Source organism: Aythya marila, assembly GCF_965140915.1.
Source record: "Aythya marila genome assembly, chromosome: 17".
NCBI classification, from domain to species: Eukaryota; Metazoa; Chordata; class Aves; order Anseriformes; family Anatidae; genus Aythya; species Aythya marila.
Window position 1 is genome coordinate 14,409,944 of NC_139058.1, and position 23,346 is coordinate 14,433,289.

At 39.5% G+C, this 23,346-nt stretch overlaps 1 protein-coding gene across 1 annotated transcript in view; it reads right to left on the bottom strand.

Annotated features, from left to right (window-relative positions):
- Nucleotides 1–23,112, bottom strand: part of GLT1D1 (glycosyltransferase 1 domain containing 1) — a 67,721-nt gene extending 44,609 nt beyond the window's left edge. The window contains exons 1-4 of the mRNA XM_082773840.1: nt 23,027–23,112; nt 14,261–14,409; nt 10,457–10,562; nt 3,012–3,063 (exon numbers count right to left, since the gene is read on the bottom strand). Of these exons, the coding sequence (XP_082629966.1) occupies nt 3,012–3,063; nt 10,457–10,562; nt 14,261–14,409; nt 23,027–23,094 (375 nt within the window). The 5' untranslated portion in view covers nt 23,095–23,112. The remainder of the gene's footprint in view (nt 1–3,011; nt 3,064–10,456; nt 10,563–14,260; nt 14,410–23,026) is intronic.
- Nucleotides 23,113–23,346: the final 234 nt, after the last annotated feature.

Here is a 23,346-nt window from a genome sequence, read left to right on the forward strand (position 1 = left end):
AGCCCAGCTCCCTCAGCCGCTCCTCACAGGACTTGTTCTCCAGGCCCCTCACCAGCTTCGTCGCCCTTCTCTGCACCCGCTCAAGCACCTCCATGTCCTTCTTGTAGCGAGGGGCCCAAAACTGAACACAGTACTCAAGGTGCGGCCTCACCAGAGCTGAGTACAGGGGGACGATCACCTCCCTAGCCCTGCTGGTCACACTGTTCCTGATACAAGCCAGGATGCCGTTGGCCTTCTTGGCCACCTGAGCACACTGCTGGCTCATATTCAGCCGACTATCCATCATCACTCCCAGGTCCTTCTCTGCCTGGCAGCTCTCCAACCATTCCTCTCCCAGCCTGTAGCTCTGCTTGGGGTTATTGCGCCCCAGGTGCAGGACCCGGCACTTGGCCTTGTTGAACTTCATGCAGTTGACCTCAGCCCATCGGTGCAGCCTATCCAGATCCTCCTGCAGAGCTTTCCTACCCTCAAGCAGATCGACACACGCACCCAACTTGGTGTCATCTGCAAACTTACTGAGGGTGCACTCGATGCCCTCGTCCAGATCATCGATGAAGATATTAAAGAGGACCGGCCCCAGTACCGAGCCCTGGGGGACGCCACTAGTGACCAGCCTCCAACTGGACTTGGCTCCATTCACCACGACTCTTTGGGCCTGGCTATCCTGCCAGTTTCTAACCCAACGAAGCGTGCGCCAGTCCAAGCCAAGAGCAGCCTGTTTCTTGAGGAGAATGTTGTGGGAGACGGTGTCAAAAGCCTTGCTGAAGTCAAGGTAGACCACAGCCACAGCCTTTCCCTCATCCACCCAGCGCGTCACTCTGTCATAGAAGGAGATCAGGTTCGTCAGGCATGACCTGCCTTTCATAAACCCATGCTGACTGGGCCTGATCGCCTGCTTCCCCTGCAAGTGCTGCGTGATGACTCTCAGGAGGATCTGCTCCATGAGCTTTCCTGGCACTGATGTCAAACTGACAGGTCTGTAGTTTCCCGGGTCTGCCCTCCGGCCCTTCTTGTAGATGGGCGTCACCTTTGCTAGCCGCCAGTCAATTGGGACCTCCCCCGATAGCCAGGACTGTTGATAAATGATGGATAGTGGCTTGGCCAGCTCCTCTGCCAGTTCCCTCAGTACCCTTGGGTGGATCCCATCCACCCAATTAATTAAATTAAACCTTTCTCATCTCAAACCTCGAGTTCTCTGTGTTGTATTTTCTCCCCCTTCCTCTTTGAGGAGAGGGGGAGTGAGAGAGCGGTTGTGGTGGAGCTCGGCTGCCCACCTGAGTAAAACCACCACAATTATATCAGGAGTTACTTTCAAAAACACAATAAGGAAATGAGGATAACATATTTGAAATTACTTAATTATCTTACTATTTCAGAGGCTAAATAAATAAATAGATAAAATTAAAACATTAATTTTACTCTCCTCTTCTCCTAAAAATGATATATGCTTTTTCATTTACTTTTTCTCTCCCTTAAAACTTAAAGTCCTCTCCTTATATTTCAAGATCAAAAAAGCATATTAAGAAGCTCAAGTTCAACAATAGCAGTCAAATTAGGTAAGCTGTTGATAAATCACTTGAGTTTTTTATCTTAAAACTGCCTGAACTCACACTTTAACTGCATGCACAGCACATTATCCAAGCAAGCATGTTCACCTCACAAAGTGCATGAGGCAACAGCACTTATCCATTATTTAAACAGCCCGTGGAATGAATTAAACTAACTAGTTGCAAAGACCTGAGATCAGTATTTGCTGAGAGACTGGAAAATTAACCCTAAGAGCTCGATCCCAAACTCATTGAACTCAATGGCAAAGCTATCAATAACCTTCAGAAGCGAAAGATTTGGATTTAGCATATGTAAGTACCAAGTGCCCAGTAAGCTTCTGGGCCCTTGCAAAATATGACTGGTGTCAGTAAGTCTATATGAAAACAGATGAGTTTTTGCATTGCTTACTACCAATCCAGGATTCATAAAGTCAATATGAAGTTAATATGAAGACTTCGTATTTACAGACAAGGAGATTTATATTAAACACTTTTTATAATAAAACAGCATGACAGCTCAAATATTTTGAATAATTAAATGATGTTATCAAAGAAACTCCATTTGAAAGGTCTTTCAGATTTTTTCTGTATGTACTTATGTTTCTCTGCATGAATATAATATCCACCTTTGAATTAGATTTACCATAATAAATATCTTTCACATGGATAATATATTTGCTACTAAAAAAACATTTTACTGAATGTTTTTCATTCTGTTGAACCTGAAATTTGATAGTTAACTAATATATACTAGGAATTTTAGTTTGCATTATTACTGTCAGTTCTTTGCTGACTAAATAACCCTCTTCAAATACAATGCCAAACGTATTTGACTACTATACTGTTGGATAAAAATAATTGTATTCAGTATTTTTCCATGTATCATTTAGCAATGTCTTTCAATCTGTTTCTGGAAGCAGAGATGACTTTTAAAAAAGTTAAGTGCTATTTATGTGCTATATATCTCTCAAGGCCTAATCAGTAGTGGTGTACATCACATACTGCTGGGCTTAGCATAACTTCAGTTTTAGCTTTGCAGTTCACATAAATAAGTTCATCCTATTTCTAGTGTTGATAAAACAAATATTTTCAAATTATTCTTCCAAAATCTTTATTGTAAGTAAAGCTGTTTAGTGGAATTTTGTCAAAATAAAGTTTATTAAATGATGCAGAAAACCAATATATGCATATGGTATCAGGAGAAGCTCAAGATAATAATGCTTAATATAAAATGTTACAGAGAAGCACCTCCTAAACGGCTGTATACACTTTTCAAATACTAAACAGCTCTATCTATGCCAGATCTATCTGACATGTCAAAGTAAAAAATGCTTTCTTTGAAATAAAAGAACAGGAATAGAGAATATAAAGATCATTACAATTCTCTAGCATTATTTAGTAAACATTTTAGGAGAATGCATAGTTTCTGATACTATAATCATCACCATCATCACATAAACATACCCACTCCGCTGCTGCCAGTTCCTTCATTTTCATCGTGAAAGCCACTGCAAACCTAGTTAAATGGACAAAAATAGTTGGGATCATCTACTTAAAATGTTTGAACATAACAGAAAAGCATTTCAGAAGGAAATACTGATAAAGAAAGATGAGCAGAGGCTTATAAAAATAATTATAGATGGAAAGACAGAAAGTAGGCTTTCTATTTGTTTTACCAGAAAACATTGGTAAAACAAATGGTATATCCAGGCTTTAAATGGATTATAACTTGGAGCTCTTGTGGAATTAAAGTGATGATTTCTTAAATATAGGAGAAAACCTAAATAATGGGAACATCCTGTAGTTTATCTAGATTTATACACAGAGGCAGAAGCAAGAAGCCTTTCCTGTTTTTACATTGCTGCAAGTTGCAATAGCCTTCTTCACAACCAGAGAACTAAATAAAAAGGAATGTTCAGTTTTGTACTATTGTTATTTGACTATACCCAGTCCTACTACTTGCAATTCGTTGCTACTGATTTTAATTCAAGTGAGCAGAATTTTATAAACCTTTCCCCAGTCTTCTCTCCTTATGAACTAGTCAAAACTGCTGATGGGAAAAAATGTGTGAGGGACAAAACTGTTATTCTTCATGGAACATCCTTAAATTAAAAATCAAATCAAATCAAATCAAATCAGAATTAAATAAACTGAAAAAGAAGAAAGAAGATCCAGTGATTAGGCTTCAACTCTAGAATTTAACAGACTTGGGACAGTCAGTTCTGTACTTCTGAATGTTAGGCATCTACAGAGGAGATGACATTCATAGTGCTTACTTAGGCACATTATACCCCTTTATAATAATAAGGAAGAACTGGGTGTTCAAGACATGAGACACACCACATTCATCATTTTGGACAGAGACTCTTATGCTAGCCCACCATAATACTGATAGGCAGGCGACTGCTAAGGGGTAGGGCATTTTGACTGTTCTCTGATTAGGACTTTTCTTTGTATCAAGAAGGCAATTAAAATAACTGAACTGTAGAATTGGCTGAGATATGAACACTATCTCCTCCCCCTCTGTAATCATACAAATCATATTATAAAAGTAAGAACAAGCAAACAAAGGTGTATCCAAATATCTTCATGGTTAGGTTTTTATTTCACCTGGAAAGGAGAAGATAACTCTGCTCCCAAATTTACTTCCTCTTTTACCCTTATGGCTGTTTATCATGGCTCATCTGGACTTCTACTTCTTAGCCTTTGAGAAACACATGCAGTACACTATAATTCCCCACAACTACTTAAAAGCAGCGTTGATAGGTATAGTTCTCATATTTGGGTGCCTCATTATAGAGAGACTTCAGCCACAGAAGCTCAGCCACAGAAGCCTGATATCTAAACATACTAGATAAACAAGTCATTCCTTTTGGGAGCTTGACGTAATACCCAGAAGTCATATGAGATATTTTTATGGAGTCAGATCTAATAAAGAATCCCTGTTCAGAAGAGATCTTAAGAACATTCTGAACTTTAATGCAACTTTTAAACCATGATGAAATACAAACACATGCTTTGACTGCTCCTAAATGGAACTTCAGTGTTAACTAGAACCATACTTGGGTCCATTTCTGAAGACTATCAGTCCTGTGGAATGTAATTGTTTGAATGCCTCCTTCATAGGAGACACCATGTGTCTGCTTGGCCAAGTTCTTTTTAATTTATTTTAAAAATATTGAATATAAAACATAGGTTATCACATATGACACTTAAGATTTCTTTTTCATAGAATTAATGTAATGTTTCCATCCTGAGCCATACCTATAGCATCTCAATGGGGGGAGGTGAAGCAAGTTTCTAAGTCACAACCAGAAAACTGCTTTTCCACTGGAGATACTATGTTATAATTTGAGTGCATGAAGTCACAACCACGCATTAAAAGTCACATAAATGCTGAATTATAACTCTTACTTTTGTTTGTTGTGAGCAGATATTCCCATACATCTGTTTTGTAGTATCTGCTTTATGGTATTAAAAATGCATTTTACATATACAATATGACAGCTTTAAGGTTATTGAAGCCTTTGCAAATGCTTGTTTATTCTCAAGTTGCATATGCTTCCTTTCTAGTTTTTGCAATTATACTTTCAATATATCACATAAACAAGCAGAAAAAAACTATTGCTCCCAAGTCTACAAAATACTATTCAATAGATTTAAATACGCTAGGGGAGTACAATGACCATTTAGAGGAATTTGATTAAAAATGAAACACTCATTATAAAGGTAGACAGTGTTCAATACTTTGTTTTATGGAATGCGGTGGTTTATTGTACAGGACAAGTAATCTACAATTCATAGTACTTTTTACTTAGAACCCTGCAATCAATAAGGGAAAAAAAAAATCAATGTCTCTTTTAATAACTATGCAATGAATAGTGACAATATTGGAGAAAAGATCCATTTAGTATAACTTCTAGAAAACTGAATTACTTTTCCTTCAGCAGAGAAAATATTATGAACTGCATAAAGCATGTGGTAATGCATTTTGAAACATCAGAGGAAATCCTAGCCACTAAACTATACTTCAAGTTCCTAACCCAATTATCACAAAAAATCATTCAGTAAAGCATAGTTTTGTATAAGCTACATTAGGAATACTGGTGACAGAACATGTTTTAAATGCAGAATTGGATCAGAGTGGACACACACGAAAAGACTGTTCTTGCATAACGGTCTTTTTTCCAGTGTTGAAATTTAATACTCTCATTTTAACTGATAAATTAGATAACTTTTTTTCTCTTCCTTCAAAACTGTTTAAATAATAATTTTTTAAAAAGTATATAAACTTTGTCTTAAATGGGGCCATGAGTTGTTTTTCAACTGCAAGTCCTAAGACATAAGAACATGGCCTAATGATTTTTCAATGAGTATGATTAAGTGCTGTCTTTAAAGTCTTTTTACCTACCCCATTTTATAACTCACTATAGACAGAACAGCATATCTATGCCAGTGTTAAGTTAGATAATAATAGCTAGGATGTATAGTGATATTAGCAAAGATAAAACCACAAGATCCAAGCCTACTGCACACACTATATGCGTTTCCTCTTGGCTAACATGAACTAAAATCCATACTGCTCTATCTGAACCACTGTAGTTATCTGTTTTAGTGAAAATGTTGTGATGAATAGGGATAGTATCCTGAGAAACCATAGAACCATAGAATATCCTGAGCTGGAAGGGACCCACAAGGATCATAGTGTTGTTCGGTAATGTATTTAAGCTCTGCTAGAGTAAGTATATAAGCAGTACCACTGGATTTGGTAAGACGTTCCAGGTGCTTAGATTTTATTATACCTTGCACACTCAGGGACTTCTCTGCTTACCTAGAGGTCAATTCTGGAATGAAGCCTCTGCAGAGTACTCAGGTCACCAGAAGTTCAGACGCAATATAGATCCATAAGGCTGAATGACCTCTTGCAGCAGCTAACTGCCACAAAAAAGACATCCTTGCAGTATCCCTACACAAGCTGTCTTTTCTTATTAAAGCAGTGGAAAACTAACCCAGAAGATAAAACCCGCAATTTTACACCATTAATTGAGTTAGACTTGCTCAGAAAGGGGTCCAGTCATGGCACACGGAAGAGTGGGTCACACAGCCACAGGTGAGAATTAAAGGAGAAGGAGAGGAATTAAGGTAGCAATAAGGTCATCCTCTGCCATCAGTAAGCAGTTAGTTGGGCTGCTTATGAAATGACAACATTAGCATGTGTCTTGATAAGACTTAAACCATCTATTAAATTATTATTATTATTTTTCCACTGCTGACTACACTGACATGTCATTGGAATTTTTCCTGATGTACAAAGTACCCTGAAAACACTCACTTATTAAATCACCTAAAAAGTTAAGAGAAACTGAACAGATTTTTTTCTCCATCTCTGCTTCTTTGTTTACGTAGCTAGAAAAAGGATCACATTAGCAAGAAAAAAAAAAAAAAAGAACAAAAACCCTTTTTACATGAGTCACCTGCTTTTCAATCAACCACACTGTCAACACATCATGTGCAAGGCCTCTGAAAACATCTGATTCTGTGATGCAACAAGATAAACACCAGCTATTTTTAGTTATCATTTCTCTTCAGTCAAATCAATGGCACTTTAGTCTGTATGTACAGAGAGAATTTAATGCATATAAAATGCTTTATTCCCAGTACAGAGTGTTTTATATGTTTAAATATACATAACATAAAAAACAATTTACTAATAAACTTTTTAAAAATTATTATTATTTTTAATATGGAGCAACATTTCGCATTTCTGGCACAGGGTCTTGTAAAAGGGGTCCAATGTTGTTCAGGCTAATAATATTACTGCATTACGATTTAATAGGAATATTCATAACTCTACCACTAATAAAGATACTATTTAAATAACCACACCTCCACCACTACAGATTCACTATTTAAATACCAAACATCAGTCATTTACATGGCCAGGGTAATTCTGTACAAATGACAACTGTATGAATATCATTGGAGCTATTTTTCTATCTTTTTCTTTACTCAAATCTGGAAATGTAAAAGTATAAAATAGTTTTGGTAAGAAAGAAAAACTTGATTGCATGCTACAGTTGTATTCTTTACAAATATATTAAATAAACTACAGTCTAGTTGCTACAGTCCACAGTTACACTAACCATCAAAGGCTGTCTTTATAATGCCTACCCATAAAGTAGATTATTCTACAGAGCAATATGCTGTCAGATCACAAGCCTCCTTGCTATTATTCTTCTAATTTCTTTCATCACATGCACAGTTCTATTATTTTAGAAAACAGTTAACATTCAGTAAGCAAAGCACAGGATTAGTAAGCAAGAGCACAAAATTTATTACCTTTTAATAGGATTTGTGTCATTTTGAAAATTCACAGCCCAAGAAGCCAAAATTCATCACTACCCTTGCCATATGGTTTAGTGGGGAACTTTTTAGTGTTAGGTCAGAGGTTGGACTCGATGATCTTGAGGTCTCTTCCAACCTAGACCATTCTGTGATTCTGTGCTCTACATTCTGACTTTGAGTTGCTCACGACACTAGTTGGTGGAGTCCCCTGGGAGGCGGTTCTGAAGGGCAGAGGGGTCCAGGAAGGCTGGGCGCTCTTCAAGAGGAAAATCTTAATGGCGCAGGAACGGTCTGTCCCCACGTGCCCAAAGACGAGCTGGCGGAGAAGAAGACCAGCCTGGCTGAACAGAGAATTGTGGCTTGAGCTTAGCAGGAAAAAGAGGGTTTATAATCTTTGGAAAAGTGGGCAGGCCACTAGGGAGGACTATAAGGATGTAGCGAGGCTGTGCAGGGACAAAATTAGAAAGGCCAAAGCTCATCTGGAGCTCAATCTGGCTACTGCCGTTAAAGATAACAAAAAACGTTTCTATAAATACATCAACACAAAAAGGAGGACTAAGGAGAATCTCCAGCCTTTACTGGATGCGGGGGGAAACTTATTTACAAGAGATGAGGAAAAGGTGGAGGTGCTTAATGCCTTCTTCGCCTCAGTCTTTAGCGGCAATACCGGTTGTTCTCTGGATACCCAGTACCCTGAGCTGGTGGAAGGGGATGGGGAGCAGGATGTGGCCCTCGCTATCCATGAAGAACTGGTTGGTGACCTGCTACGGCACTTGGATGTGCACAAGTCGATGGGGCCTGATGGCATCCACCCAAGGGTACTGAGGGAACTGGCAGAGGAGCTGGCCAAGCCACTGTCCATCATTTATCAGCAGTCCTGCCTATCGGGGGAGGTCCCAGTTGACTGGTGGCTTGCAAATGTGACGCCCATCTACAAGAAGGGCCGGAGGGCAGACCCGGGGAACTGCAGGCCTGTCAGTTTGACCTCAGTGCCAGGGAAGCTCATGGAGCAGATCCTCCTGAGAGTCATCACGCAGCACTTGCAGGGCCACCAGGCGATCAGACCCCGTCAGCATGGGTTTATGAAAGGCAGGTCATGCCTGACGAACCTGATCTCCTTCTATGACAGAGTGACGCGCTGGGTGGATGAGGGAAAGGCTGTGGCTGTGGTCTACCTTGACTTCAGCAAGGCTTTTGACACCGTCTCCCACAACATTCTCCTCAAGAAACAGGCTGCTCTTGGCTTGGACTGGCGTACGCTTCGTTGGGTTAGAAACTGGCTAGATAGCCGGGCCCAAAGAGTCGTGGTGAATGGAGCCAAGTCCAGTTGGAGGCCCGTCATTAGTGGCGTCCCCCAGGGCTCGGTACTGGGGCCAGTCCTCTTTAATATCTTCATCGATGATCTGGACGAGGGCATCGAGTGCACCCTCAGTAAGTTCGCAGATGACACCAAGTTAGGTGCGTGTGTCGATCTGCTTGAGGGTAGGAAAGCTCTGCAGGAGGATCTGGAAAGGCTGCACCGATGGGCTGAGGTCAACTGCATGAAGTTCAACAACACCAAGTGCCGGGTCTTGCACCTGGGGCACAATAACCCCAAGCAGAGCTACAGGCTGGGAGAGGAATGGTTGGAGAGCTGCCAGGCGGAGAAGGACCTGGGAGTGATGATGGATAGTCGGCTGAATATGAGCCAGCAGTGTGCTCAGGTGGCCAAGAAGGCCAACGGCATCCTGGCTTGTATCAGGAACAGTGTGACCAGCAGGGCTAGGGAGGTGATCGTCCCCCTGTACTCGGCTCTGGTGAGGCTGCACCTCGAGTACTGTGTTCAGTTTTGGGCCCCTCGCTACAAGAAGGACATCGAGGTGCTTAAGCAAATCCAGAGAAGGGCAACGAAGCTGGTGAGGGGCCTGGAGAACAAGTCCTGTGAGGAGCGGCTGAGGGAGCTGGGCTTGTTCAGCCTGGAGAAGAGGAGGCTCAGGGGCGACCTTATTGCTCTCTATAGGTACCTCAAGGGAGGCTCAGGGGTGACCTTATTGCTCTCTATAGGTACCTCAAGGGAGGCTGTAGCGAGGTGGGGGTTGGTCTGTTCTCCCACATGCCTGGTGACAGGACGAGGGGGAATGGGCTTAAGTTGCACCAGGGGAGTTTTAGGTTAGATGTTAGGAAGAACTTCTTTACTGAAAGGGTTGTTAGGCATTGGAACAGGCTGCCCAGGGAAGTGGTGGAGTCACCATCCCTGGAAGTCTTCAAAAGACGTTTAGATGTAGAGCTTAGGGATATGGTTTAGTGGGGACTGTTAGCGTTAGGTCAGAGGTTGGACTCGATGATCTTGAGGTCTCTTCCAACCTAGAAATTCTGTGATTCTGTGATTCTGTGATTCATAAATCATAAAACGATTTATGAATCATAAAATCATAAGAAGTAGAGCTTGTAGGGATATCAAGTAGCCTATCCTTTGTCTGGAATCACATCTCCCAGTGATTCCAACCATTTATGGATCAGTTCCTAAAAGATCTGCCATTAGAAAGAAACAATTTGCTGTCACAAACCTTCCACACAGATTTTACCTGGCTTCCCCTAGCACTTCCCCCATTATCCGACGTTTCTCTTCACATTTGATATCTTCATTTATATCTGTCCCTCCAAAGATGATTCCAAAAGGAATTCTGCTACCTGCAAAACAATGACCAAGATGAGAAGGGAACAAGGCACAGGATTCATTACCTTTTAAAGTGATTTGAGTAATTTTGAAAATTATATTTAAAATATATATATATATAGTGATAATACTCTAACACATACATAAGCAAAAGCCTTTGAAAATGAAACCTGAAGAAACATGAATTTTTAGGGTTTTGGAAGTGAAAAAAAAAACATACAATAAGAAGGCACTTTCTCAGCAAGTCAATCTGTTTTGCAGCTATGAGATTTTCTTTGGCTTTGTCTGTACTTAGTAAAAACAATTACTTCTTACCTTTGGCAGACCACCAAACAGTATAATGTTTTAAATGGCATTCACATTTTAATAAGATACAGTACGTTAAAGTTTGGTTCCAGGTATCTAGCTTCAGTCAATCATTGTCAATCGTGTCCTCCCAAGAATTCCAATATAATGGTTTGGGTGGCCAATTTCATGTCTACAAAATACGTAGGTAGAGCCATACCATTGGAAAAAGTCACTCATTTAAATAAGGCAGTCTACCTCCAGCAAAACCACTGTTTTGCTTAATTACATCCGAAAAGATAGGTCTGTGTTTATAAGTGGTTGCTCTAAGACCTTCAGTGATGACCCAAGTTCTGGAAAGTGCCTTAAGATGCCAACAGTGGAACAGTAAGAGCAACGGAAGTTATGTTGACTGGGGAAGGTCTGTGCACAAGACCTTATCAAAATTCAAATTTTAGAGTGTCAGAAAAAGTACAGATATCCCAGTGGTGTGTGCACTGTGTTAAAAGCCTAGTTTTGATACATTGCATGAAAATAAATTCATATCTGAATACAAGTAAAACCATCAAAACAGGGTAGTGTAGCACTTCTTTGCTAACAGCAGTAAGCTTTACATGGACAAGGCCAAAGACTATTTAGATGAAAATACAAAAGCCAACAATAATTTAAGATTCTTTTATAATAGTATTTGTTTTCCTGGCATCAGGCTATTTTTAGTAAGTGACAAGTTGCAGAAGTGTTCTTCCCTTAAACTAACCAAGATGGCAGTCAATAATGTTTACTTTTGACTGTTTCAGCACTGAAAACGATTTAGTGGTCAGTTTTACACCACATTAAGCTAACAAATAACAACCTGAGGGTGGCTAATTACTACATGAAGAACATGGTTTTAAATTCCAGACAAATGGCACTGCAGTTTTGCAAAAGAAACAGCCTCTAGTAAGATCCTAAAAAACTCATCAAGGTGATGATGATAGTTTTGCAGAATTCTGTTAGCTGTAACACATGAAGCCAAAGTTTTCTTCTGACTGTGAACAAGAATCAGTCATTAGGCAGTACTTCCACCACCGACTGTGTATCAAGAAAGGCAGAAAATAGGCTTTGTTTTCTTGTTTTTGCTATGTGATGGAAGTGGAGGGGTATTGACGACTCCGTACATATCACTGCCATCTTTGCACTGGACCAATAAGCAGGGCATCGGGAGATACTGTGCTGATGGAGATCCTTGCATTTGAGAAATAATATAACTGGCCTTGAATGTTCGTGGCCATGAAAATTATTGCTGACGCTTTCTATAGCTACCATCGGTCTTAAGGGATAAAAATAATCAGTTTAAAAGCAGTGAATTCTCATAATTAAAATTCATGGTTAAAAACAAGCAGATGAGGAAAGCTTATAGCAAATAAGAAACAAAATATGTTAATAAAGATTAAAACTTACTATACATTTCACATTTATATTTGAAAATTAAGTGAGCTGTACGATGAGGATTTATATTTAAATAAATGTTGGATCATTTTGGTGTTTCGTTGTTTGTTTTTTGTGGTTTCCCATTTCAGCATTGGTAATTTACTCATTACTTAATGAAAAAAAAAAAGGAAGGAAGGAAGGAAGGAAGGAAGGAAGGAAGGAAGGAAGGAAGGAAGGAAGGAAGGAAGGAAGGAAGGAAGGAAGGAAGGAAGGAAGGAAGGAAGGAAGGAAGGAAGGAAAGAAAGAAAGGCAGACAGACTATTTGCCATTCTGGCTACTTAAAGACTTGACATTTCTAAATAGTTGTAATACTCTAATATTTGTGGGTAAAGAGAATTAAAGTGCACTGTCAAAACACCACAGCACTAGTCCTCAGAAGACTGACTTTTCTGTAATACTTGAACAAATATATATATTGCCTTTCTAAGAAGTAAAAAACAAAATAATTAGTCTGTTATCTATTATATATGTGCTGGTTTTACATCCCCAATCATGTTGACAATGTTTTTGTGATAGGGCCCAAAAGATTTACTAATAGTAGTACAACTGCAATAACTAAATTTCTTAAATATTTCTTAATAAAGTATATGAGAAGAATACATGTAGTTGTTACCAGAATCAGGAATGTCTTATGAATCACTTTTCTCCTCCAAAAAAATTGCAAGCACTTCGACTAGGATCATCCCAGCAATCTTATCATTTACTGTCTTTCTTTTCAGATACTTCCATTTTATCTTTCTTTTAGTTATTGCAGATGGTTTTAGGAACAGTGTGTCTCTGATTTATTTAAATTAGTAAGCTTTTATAAGTCATTCAGGTATCAAGCCTTGCAGGTTATTTGGGATTTTGAAAATCTAATAGCAACAGTGTTCAGGTGATGCTATGCAAATCAAAACCACAAAGAAGTTTTACTATAAACATTTACAACTCAACTTTATTTTTTGTTCCTCAGAAAAAAAGAGAGAGTTTTAATACTTTCCATAAGGTTCTTCCAAAACAACTCTAGGTCTTGTCACAAAAGCAATTGTTTCTGTATTCCAACAAGAGAAGTCCTAATACACAGGGTAGCAGAGATCATCACACAGAATTATTTTTGCATTTGTATTCTAGGATCCCTACTGAAATCAGAGCTCCATTGTAACAAAAGATACACAAGCATACTAGACATAATAATTCAGGCTTTCTGAAAACCCACCAGTATAAATTGCCAGGGGACTTCCAAAGTCTGAAAACTAGCACAATGCAACTTATACTGCAATCTGATGAAAGTATCAAATTATGTACCTTTGTACAAGTAAATAGACTTGGACAATTGGAATGTCATCTCAAAAATGGATACGTACTTGCAATTTCAGTAGGTGACAGTGTCTATAATTTTGACAGGAAGTGCTTCTAGTGCATCATTAATGGCAGGCTAAAATTTTGTTCTACATGGCCAGTTACCATAGAAAACTCTATTATTTGTCTGATAACATCCTGTCTCCTACAGTTTAGCTGTCATGAATGACAACTCGTGTCAGCTAAAGTTATTCCATGTCCAAAAAAAAAAACTGACTCATTTTTTAACAGAAAAATCAAATTAGCCTCTCGGCTTTTTTTCTATTTGACCTCAGCTATACTTAGCCAAGCTATTGTCCTCTGAAAAAGCACATTTGTTGAAAGTATCTTAATGTTAATATAATGCTCTTATCTTAATGTACTTAAAGTACTTAATTACAAAATGCATTAAATGCTTTAAAAGCACATTTATTTAGTCCCCTCCTCTCTGGATCAGATTTCCCACAGAGAACGATTTTCAGTGTTTCTGAACATTTGTTGAAGTGAATAAATAGCATAACTACATTATGTGTGGGTTTATGCATGTATTGTCATTTATAACTGTTTATATGCATTCTCTTCTTTCTCAGTACCTTATTAAGAAGTATTTTTATTGCAAAATAGAAAAAGAATTAATTACCTTGCAGAAGTCTGCCTCCTTTATAAAGATGAATGGCCAGGGCTGCATCAAACTTATCTGCAGAGGTTAGATTTGCTATTTCAGTTGGACTTTCATACCTGAAAACATCTTTAAGAACACAGATATGACCTGCAGCATGTAGATGACTCCTTCATTATCAGAACAGATGGAACAAGAGAAAAAAAAAAAAAAAAAGTTAATTCTGCACACATTTCATTTTATTAAATATGCTTAATCAAAATGTTTTTTTCTTAATTTTTATTCCTACATTCATCTTGTTTACACTAACTTTATTCAAGCAATAATGGAGCTATAACAGAGGGTTTTCCTGGAAAACATTTTTATTATCACCATTGTGCACACTGCCAAGCATCATAGTCTATACCCACTTTATGGCCCAAGCCTGCCATGTGTCAATCCACCTTTGGAAATCAATGGAAATGAACTCTGATCAGTACCTTTCTGGATTAGTCTTTTATTCAAAAGATTCTAAAGATGCTAAGAAGATTCATTTTGAATGAAGTGTGTAAGCCTTGGTCTTGGACATCCTCAGACCCTTGTTCTGCAGAAAGGCCACCAATTGAAAGAAAACAGAAATACGTCCAGATAAATAATTCTATTAAAAAATCAAGAAAATGCAAAAAGTCTTTGCAAATACAAAAAAATGAATACATAAATTAAACTGGACAGTTGAAAATGTATTCTCTTTCTGTTTGATTGTGAGTTTAATTGCTTCTTGTCTTAGTTTACCCATTTGTAAAACAGTCATGGGATAACTGAAGTTAAGAGAAAAAACAACACAAAAGTGATTACTCAAAAACTTTCAGTCCTTTTAAACAATCTCAATTGACAAAAAAAATCATGCACACAGAAAACACACCTCTCCTTGTGTCAGTTTACCTATTCATCTTTATATGCACTGGTTCTTCATATTAAAAATTGTTTCAAAGACTGATAAAGCCATTAAACTGATTGATTAAAGTGAGTTTTACTTTAGGCATTTCAGTGAGCTTTGGTTTAGTCTTTTCTTTTACACACTAGGCTCATAACTCCTCCCACAAAAAACAGAATCAGTTATCAGTGTTTCCAATGGCATCAGCCAAAATACATACAGAAGCAAATCCATGTTTTGATAGAAACTAGCACACTGTACCTGCTGACAGATAAAATTGCTTCAAATAACTAGTGTTTATGTTTTGAGTATTATAAAAAGACCACAAGAATGTTTTCTGCTTATTACATATTGTTCCAGCTGATTTATTTCTCATAGCATATTAATTGTTCTGGCATTAAAATCCTGCTAACTCAGTAGCTTCTTGGATAACGTCAGCTGTTTTCTTTCTTGATCATTTCATATCCTTCCAAGGAATGTAATTTTTTGTCCTGCAGAAGTTAGTCATTACTGCAGAAATTGGTGCTAAAAATGTTATAAAATGTCTTGAGGCCTTGGAAGGAATGTATTAGCACTATATCACACAGAATTCCATCGGCATAACATATGGTACTGTATTTCTTATTCTTCAGAGAAACTCATTTAACTTCACTGTTTGAAACGAAGAAACTCATTTTACTTTTAACTTCACTGTTTGAAACAAGACCAATACATTATAATAAGCACTAATAAATAATAAAATGCAGCCAGATTGCAAGCTCTTTATTTACACTGTTGAGCAATTATTTACTTCTGTTGTCCCATGCACTTGTACCAAGTACCTGCTTGCCATTTGAAAGAGGTTCTCAATTTATATCTAAATAATGATGCCCAAATCTCACAGCTGTGGGAAGAAAAATCTCTTGGGCAAATATTCAGGATGCTCGTGCATGCGTTCCCTAAGTTCACAGGTGCTCATTAAATATTCTAAAAGATATTTTTTTCCCATCACTATTCCAATTACCATAAATCACTACCATGTAAAAACAATATGTTTGCATATTACAATTAATTTGAAAATAACTCTCTCAGGATATCAGGAGTCAAGAAACTCAGCTGGGAATTTTGATCTAAAGCTTCTTTATTGTTATTCACTAGGAATGAGACCTTCCTCCACAGTTTCCACAGCTCCAAATCTCACAGCTGAATGACAGCTGTTTCTGTGGTAAATAGAGAGGGACTCCCTTCTGTGTTCCAGTGCTCGGAAATTGTGGATGATCTCTTTTACTTAATTTTTCCCCTATGCATAATGACTCAGGAGCATGTAATGAATTTGCATAGGGCTTAAGAAAGAAAAAAATATGTTTTTTTTTCCCCAGAATAATTAGAATTCCCAGATGTGAAGAGAACTTAATCCCATAAACATACCATTAAGTTCAATATAATTAGTGAGAAGCTTCAAATTATGCATATATGGAAATGTATGTATGTAGAACCAGTTATGGGGTACTATTTAAGAACTGAAATTTACAGTGATATTTTCCTGTTTTTTAAATGGCATTTCATCTTTATAACCAAAAAAAAAAAAAATGTAGACTGTGATTTTCACACATATGTTGTTATCAAGGAACATGATAAGAGGGTGCTGTAAAGCTATTGCAAGGGATTTTTTTTTTTGAAGGTCGGTCTGTCTATGAAGTCACAGATGTCCCTGAATCAAGCCAAGACACAAGAGATATATTACCCATATTTTCTCCTCCTAGGAACTGTGTATTCACATTATTTTGCCATTTTATAAACAAATACTTTCTACATGAAAAATAAAAATGAACACATCTCCTGCTGTCTGTGAATCTAAGACAAGACAGAAAACGCCAAATTTCAAGGCTACATTTTCCGTCTATCACAGTTTTGTATGAGGTTTATTTCCAAGTGTCTTAACTACCAATGTTTATTGCTTGGATCCAGATTTTGCCTTGCTTTTTCATCTTTCCTTCCTACTGAAAGACTCATGGAAGCCAATGGCACTCACTATTTGGGGAGAATAATATTTCTAAAATGGAGTTGACTGTCAGATTCCAATTTGGCATGTTTTGCTGGAAAGTAACCAAACTGGGAAAACTTCAGTCATTCAGTAATAAGCTTGAAAGATGATTTCTTAGAGACGATGATAATTGTCACTGCTGACACTGTGATATTTATGTACATTTAAATACTGGATAAAATATTTCCCAACCCCATTTTAGTATTATGGGAAGTCACCTTTTTCCTTTTATTTTTTACACTCCTTGGAAATCAAGAGGTTTATAAGCAACACATAAGTATGTGAGTGTCTGCTCTGGGTCTATAGGGTATGCAGAGGGATATTGATAAAAGGTGTAATCCTGTACTGACACGTTTTCACTTTTTTTAAGACTTCTATAGAAAAACAGTTTTCTCCAACACCAGGTGATGTTTTACAATGTTTCATTTTTTCTTTCCTACATTATTGATCACTACTTCTCACTTATGCTGACTTAGAAGGCTTCTTTCCTGAAGAAGCTGCAGTTCACAGGTCCTCATATGAAGAAACTCTTCTGCAGCTCCAAACACAGCATGGCTGATGCTAAAATACAAATGAGTTACAAGTATGCTTACTTCTAAGATAAAGTCGTTTTCAAACTATTTTTTATTTTCTGACATCTCCTCTCAGAAACCTTATGTTCTAATTTTCCAATATTTTAATGGAATTACTTACAGACAAAGAACGTTTGATTTTCAAAATGTTTCTGGTACGTAGATGCACTGACATTTTCTGAACAGTACACAGTAGGCTTCCTCCAAAAATATTAATTACCTCTTTCCCTAGGCTGCCTATTCTGTAAAGCAGCTATGCATGAACTATTCTTAAATCTATACAACATGATCCAAAATTTAATAAGTTAGCAGAGTGACTTCCAGTGCCTTTTCTGAAACTTGGCCACAGCCAAATACTCACTATTCCCACTGAAACTGGTGGATTTACAAGACTTGAAACCCTACTTGATATTCTCTGTTTCCTTTGCAAATTGTACTGATTTTTTTATAGCTCTTAAAGTAACTTCTTTAAATATCACAGACAATTTGTGTTGGCTGGAATGAAGCATGAAGAAAATCCACTGTGAATAAGAACAGAAATTAAAAACGGATTGATATTGCCTCTGTCCCTACATTCTGAAATCAGTAATTGTCCTTTGGAAGGACAAACTAACTCTACAAGATTTAATCCTGCCTTATAAATAGGTCTAGTCATGCAAAACATTTGGGATGCAGTGTACATCAAGAGCAGGCCATACAAATAATTGAGTATCAGATCCCAAGGTAGAGGATGACTGCTTGCCTTTTGCAGCTGTACTTTTCTTGGAATGGCTACACAAACAGCAGAAGTTTACTAGCACCTGTGCAAACTGACATATGTTGGTAAAAGACCTCTTAGAAGAAGGTGTCCTGAAGAGAAGAGCATATCCTCCTGTATGAGTGCTTTTCTGTGTGATTTTACTGGTGGCAGATAGGGTAAGACTAAATAGAAATAAAGTTGTGGATCAGAATTACTCCAATAAATCATAGAATATCCTGACTTGGAAGGGACCCACCAGGATCATGGAGTCCATCTTCTGGTTCTACATGGGACCACCCAAAAATCAGACCCTGTGTCTGAGAGCACTGTCCAAATGCTTCTTGAACTCCGGCAGGCTTGGTGCCGTGACCACATCCCTGGGGAGCCTGTTCCAGTGCCACCCGCTCCGTCAGTGAAGAACCTTTCCCTAACACCCAGCTTGACCCTCCCCTGTCCCACCTCCATGCAATTCCGCCGGGTCCTGTCGCTGTCCCCAGGAGCAGAGCTCAGTGCCTGCCCCTCCACTCCCCTTGTGAGGGAGCTGCAAGCCACCATGAGGCCTCCCCTCAGCCTGCTCTGCTCGGGGCTGAGCAAACCAAGAGACCTCAGCTGCTCCTCATGTGTCTTGCCCTCCAGACACATCACTATCTTTATAGCCCTCCTTTGGACACTCTCAAAAAGTTTTATGTTCTTCATATACTGTGGTGCCAAAACCACACACAGAACTTGAGGTGCGGCTGCACCAGCACAGAGCTGAGCAGGACAATGTATTCCCTTGACAGGCCAGCAGTGCCATGTCTGATGCACCCCTGGGTACAGCTGGCTCTCTTGGCTGCCAAGGCATACTTCTGACTCACACTCAACTTGCCATTGACCAGAACCCCCAAATCCCTTTCCGCGGGGCTGCTCTCCAGCCTCTGGTCCCTCAGTCTGTACATATATCCAGCATTGCCCCTTCCCAGGTGCAGAATCCAGCACTTGCTCTTGTTAAACTTCATATACTTGGTGATTGCCCGGTCCTCTAATTTGTCAAAATCTCTCTCCAAGGCCTCTTGACCCTTGAAACAGTTAATAACCACTCTTCCCAATTTAGTGTCATCCACAAACTTACTTAGTACACCTTAAAGTCCAGTGCTGAAAAATATTGCAAAGAGGAGCAATAAGCCATGCATTGTTGAATTTGTGGGTTTAATTCTCTTGCAGTTGATTATCTAGAGATTTACAAAACAGCTATTTAAACTGTCCCATTTCAAACTGAAACAATCTCTTCCTCTCCAAAAAGACATTTATGTATTGACAAAATACTTCCTCCAAATGTTTTTAATTAACCAATTAATTCAAGATTTCTATTCCCCATCACTATAAAGTAATAAATGATTAATAGAACATTTCAAGGGACACAGAAGATGTATTTTTTCTTTCCTAACACCCTTTTTGATCTCATTGCTAGGACTGAAGAATGGCAGCCCAACCAAAGACTTTTGCGTTGTGTTTCATTCTCTACTCACTGCTCAGTTTTCTCAAGGCAATTAAAGATTATGCAGTCTAATACAAACAAAGCTCATAGCACCTGCATTATATCACTTCTTTTAGTGAACTGATTTCTAGCCAAATTAGATTTTGGTTTCTTTGTCACCAGCTACTTTAAGCTCAGGAAATGAATATATTATTTATGAAAAGATGAAGCAGTTACAGAAACAGCTGTGACATCATAAACATAGTATACTCAGTGATATTATGCCATAAAATTAACCTACACTGGCAAGTGTCCAACCCGGAGGCAACTTCATTGTTTCATGTATACTCAACTGAAAGTTACCATAGTTCAATATAAAAAAAAAAAATAGATTGAACAAATAATTTCGTAAGTATGCATACAGAAACAAGTGAAGAAAAATATTAATCTGAGTATTTATTCTTAGTGTATTAACATGTATGCTACAAAGGTGACTATATAAACTTAACCTTAGTATGGCAAATTAGTTCGATCAGCATTTGGTCATACATGTAGATATTTTTTAAAAAAGTAAAGTCTTAAGAAAACCAGTTTTAGGTACAAGTATCTATGTGACATGGATTTACTGATAGCTGTCACTTGAGCAGCCTTTTAGTGAGGAATTCAGATTTTATTGCTAGCTAATACTCTTCACTTCTTTTCCTGATCAGACTTTTTTTTCCTAAATGGGCTTCTTTATATTACTACTATAAATAACATTTATGTTAAGTGATAAGATAGCAATTGAACATGACATAAGTTACTAATTCTCAAAGACTATTTCTGTTAGAATTCTTTACCTACCTTTATTTTGAACATGAATTAAATTAACTTCTCATTCATGACTTTCTTTCTGTTTGAAGGTCTATGCACATGAGAAAGCGGCATCCATTTTGTGTAAGGTGTGTCTATTAGCATTAGGATGCTAAAGCAAATTGGTGTACTCTGCACAGATACTGCAGATGCGTTCATGTAGCTGCAAATGATTGTGTTAACATGGTAGTATGTTAAACCATCTGTCAACTGTGCTGTTCTGTCTCACCAAGCCTATTCTCTCTTTTGTACTAACACACATTAGTTACTGATTACTGAAACTCCAGTAATGGCCCCTTGCTAAACCACTGTGTCTTGATGCAGTATGTTCAGATGATTATGATCAATCCTGGTTTATTTAAAAGACCATATTTGAAATAATACGCAGGCATTTGTTTGACTGGCTTACTCATGCTTAGTTTAACCTGAAATAATGCAGAACCAGCTGTTTACTAGATTACCTCTAAACTGCTCCACAGACTAGATGTTTGTTGGACTTTCATCAAAGTTGAAGTTGAAAGTATGTGAATACTTAATTTGTAAAGGTAGAAGAAATAATCTTATGGAGGAAGAATGAACATAGTCTACCCCAAAAATAACTAGCCTTGTTTTATCCAGTGAGAGCAAAAGATGAGAGTTACATAAATTAAGAATGCCCCACAAACTACAACAAATGAACTCTATGACGACATGTACATGTACGAAATGTGTATTAAGAACATAAGAATGTATTCATCTAAGTATTTTATTAGCAATTATTCTTTTAAAATACAGACTTCAGCCTTCTCTGGTCTTTATTCTCCATCTGCTTTATAACTTCAATGCCTGTGTGACTGATGCAAAGAAGGTACATTTCACCACTATCTTACACAATACGGTAGCCCTGCACAAATCTAAGATTGAACTTGATATTACCTAACTAGAGTGAAAACTTAAACATTGTCAACCAACTGTTTCTATGCATAACAGTGAAATGTGATAATACACAGAGAAAGGGTCAAGGAAAATGTGTAATAGCAGAGGGTGTTCTGAGAGGCTCATCCTAAGAAAAACAGCTAAATCGTGGATAACAAACTAGAAGCCTGTTTCAAGAGGACAAAATATGTTTTTATGGGAATTCTTTTTTAACACATAAAAAGCTTAAATGCACATCTAAGTATTTAAAAATGCCTTCACCCACATACTTTTTCCATATTTCATGGAAAAAAAATACGAATGTTGTGTCTCTATGCACCACTGTTAGTCCAAACAATTTCAAAGCACTATAGATTCATGTTTGTAATTCCCATGGGAGCTGCATGTCACAGAGCCCCCCAGCAAGGAAGTAACGGCAATGGCTCTTGCAGAAGTGCTGCCCTAGGAGAACTCCTGCATGGACCCTCATTTCAGAGCCCTCAGAAGCTACCGCTCTTCACGTTTACTTGTCATCTAATTCTGGGTATTTCCCAACACGGGCAGCCCTTGGGAATCCGCTGCACCACTGACTAACCACTGACTAACTGGGTTGTGCAAGAGGCCAGCAGTGACGCTGGTGAGGGCATCTCTGCTCTGGGCTTTCAAGCTGGGATAACCGCCAACAGACTGCCTTGAGCTGAACTTGTTTGATATATATATATATATATATATATATACACATAGTAATCTTACATATATATATATATATATATAAGTGGCCGGGGGGCACTCCCTCCACTCCCCCTCTCCCTTACTCCCCTGCTGTAGGGCAGAGCAGCAGCGAAGCCTCCCCCTGCCCCAGCCCCTCTCCAGGAGCCCCTCACGCCAGCGCGGCTGTGCCTCCCCGGGCCCCTCACCCGGCACATCCCCGGCTCCCCGGAGGGCGGCGGATCTCCCCTCGGCACCGCCGGAGCAGGGCCCGCGGAGCCGCCGCTGGGCGCCTGGCCGCCGCCCCCTCACACACCCCCGGCGGCCGCCATCCACGCGGCTGAAGTGGGAGACGCCACCTCCGTGCGCCGCCGGCGGGCACCGAATGGCGGCCGGGCCCCGAACCGGGCCCCGGATCCGGACCCCCGGGGATGGCGCTTCCCTTGGATGGACCCCCGGGGATGACCCCCCGTTGGAGCTCCCCCCTCATCGCCAGGGCCGCGGCAGCTCGGCGTGAGCGGGGCCGCCGCCGCCTCCCCCCTTGCCGGGGAACAGCGCCGGCAGATGGGGGATGTTGGGGAGGCGGTGGATCGGGGGAGATCCCCCCCGGTCCCCTCACGGGACTCTTACTGTATTCTGTCCGCCGTGGTCGCGTTGCCGGTCTGCGCTCGGAGGCACGCCAGCAAGAGCAGCCTCATAGCGGCATCTCCCGTCAGGCCGGCCGGCAGCCACCTCAGTCGGTGCCTCCCTCACCTGCCGGCGGGCCCGGGAACAGCGCGGAGCGGCCGGCACGGCCGGCAGGACCACGGGCGGTCCCTGAGGAGGCAGCGGCCCTCGGGTGGGCTGTGAGTGGCTGTGTCTCCAGGTCCCCCAGGTTAAAAACCGCGCTTAGTGTCAGGAAGGCTGTAAGGCCGGGGGAAGGGTCTGGTGAGGAGCTGCAGTGTTGGTAC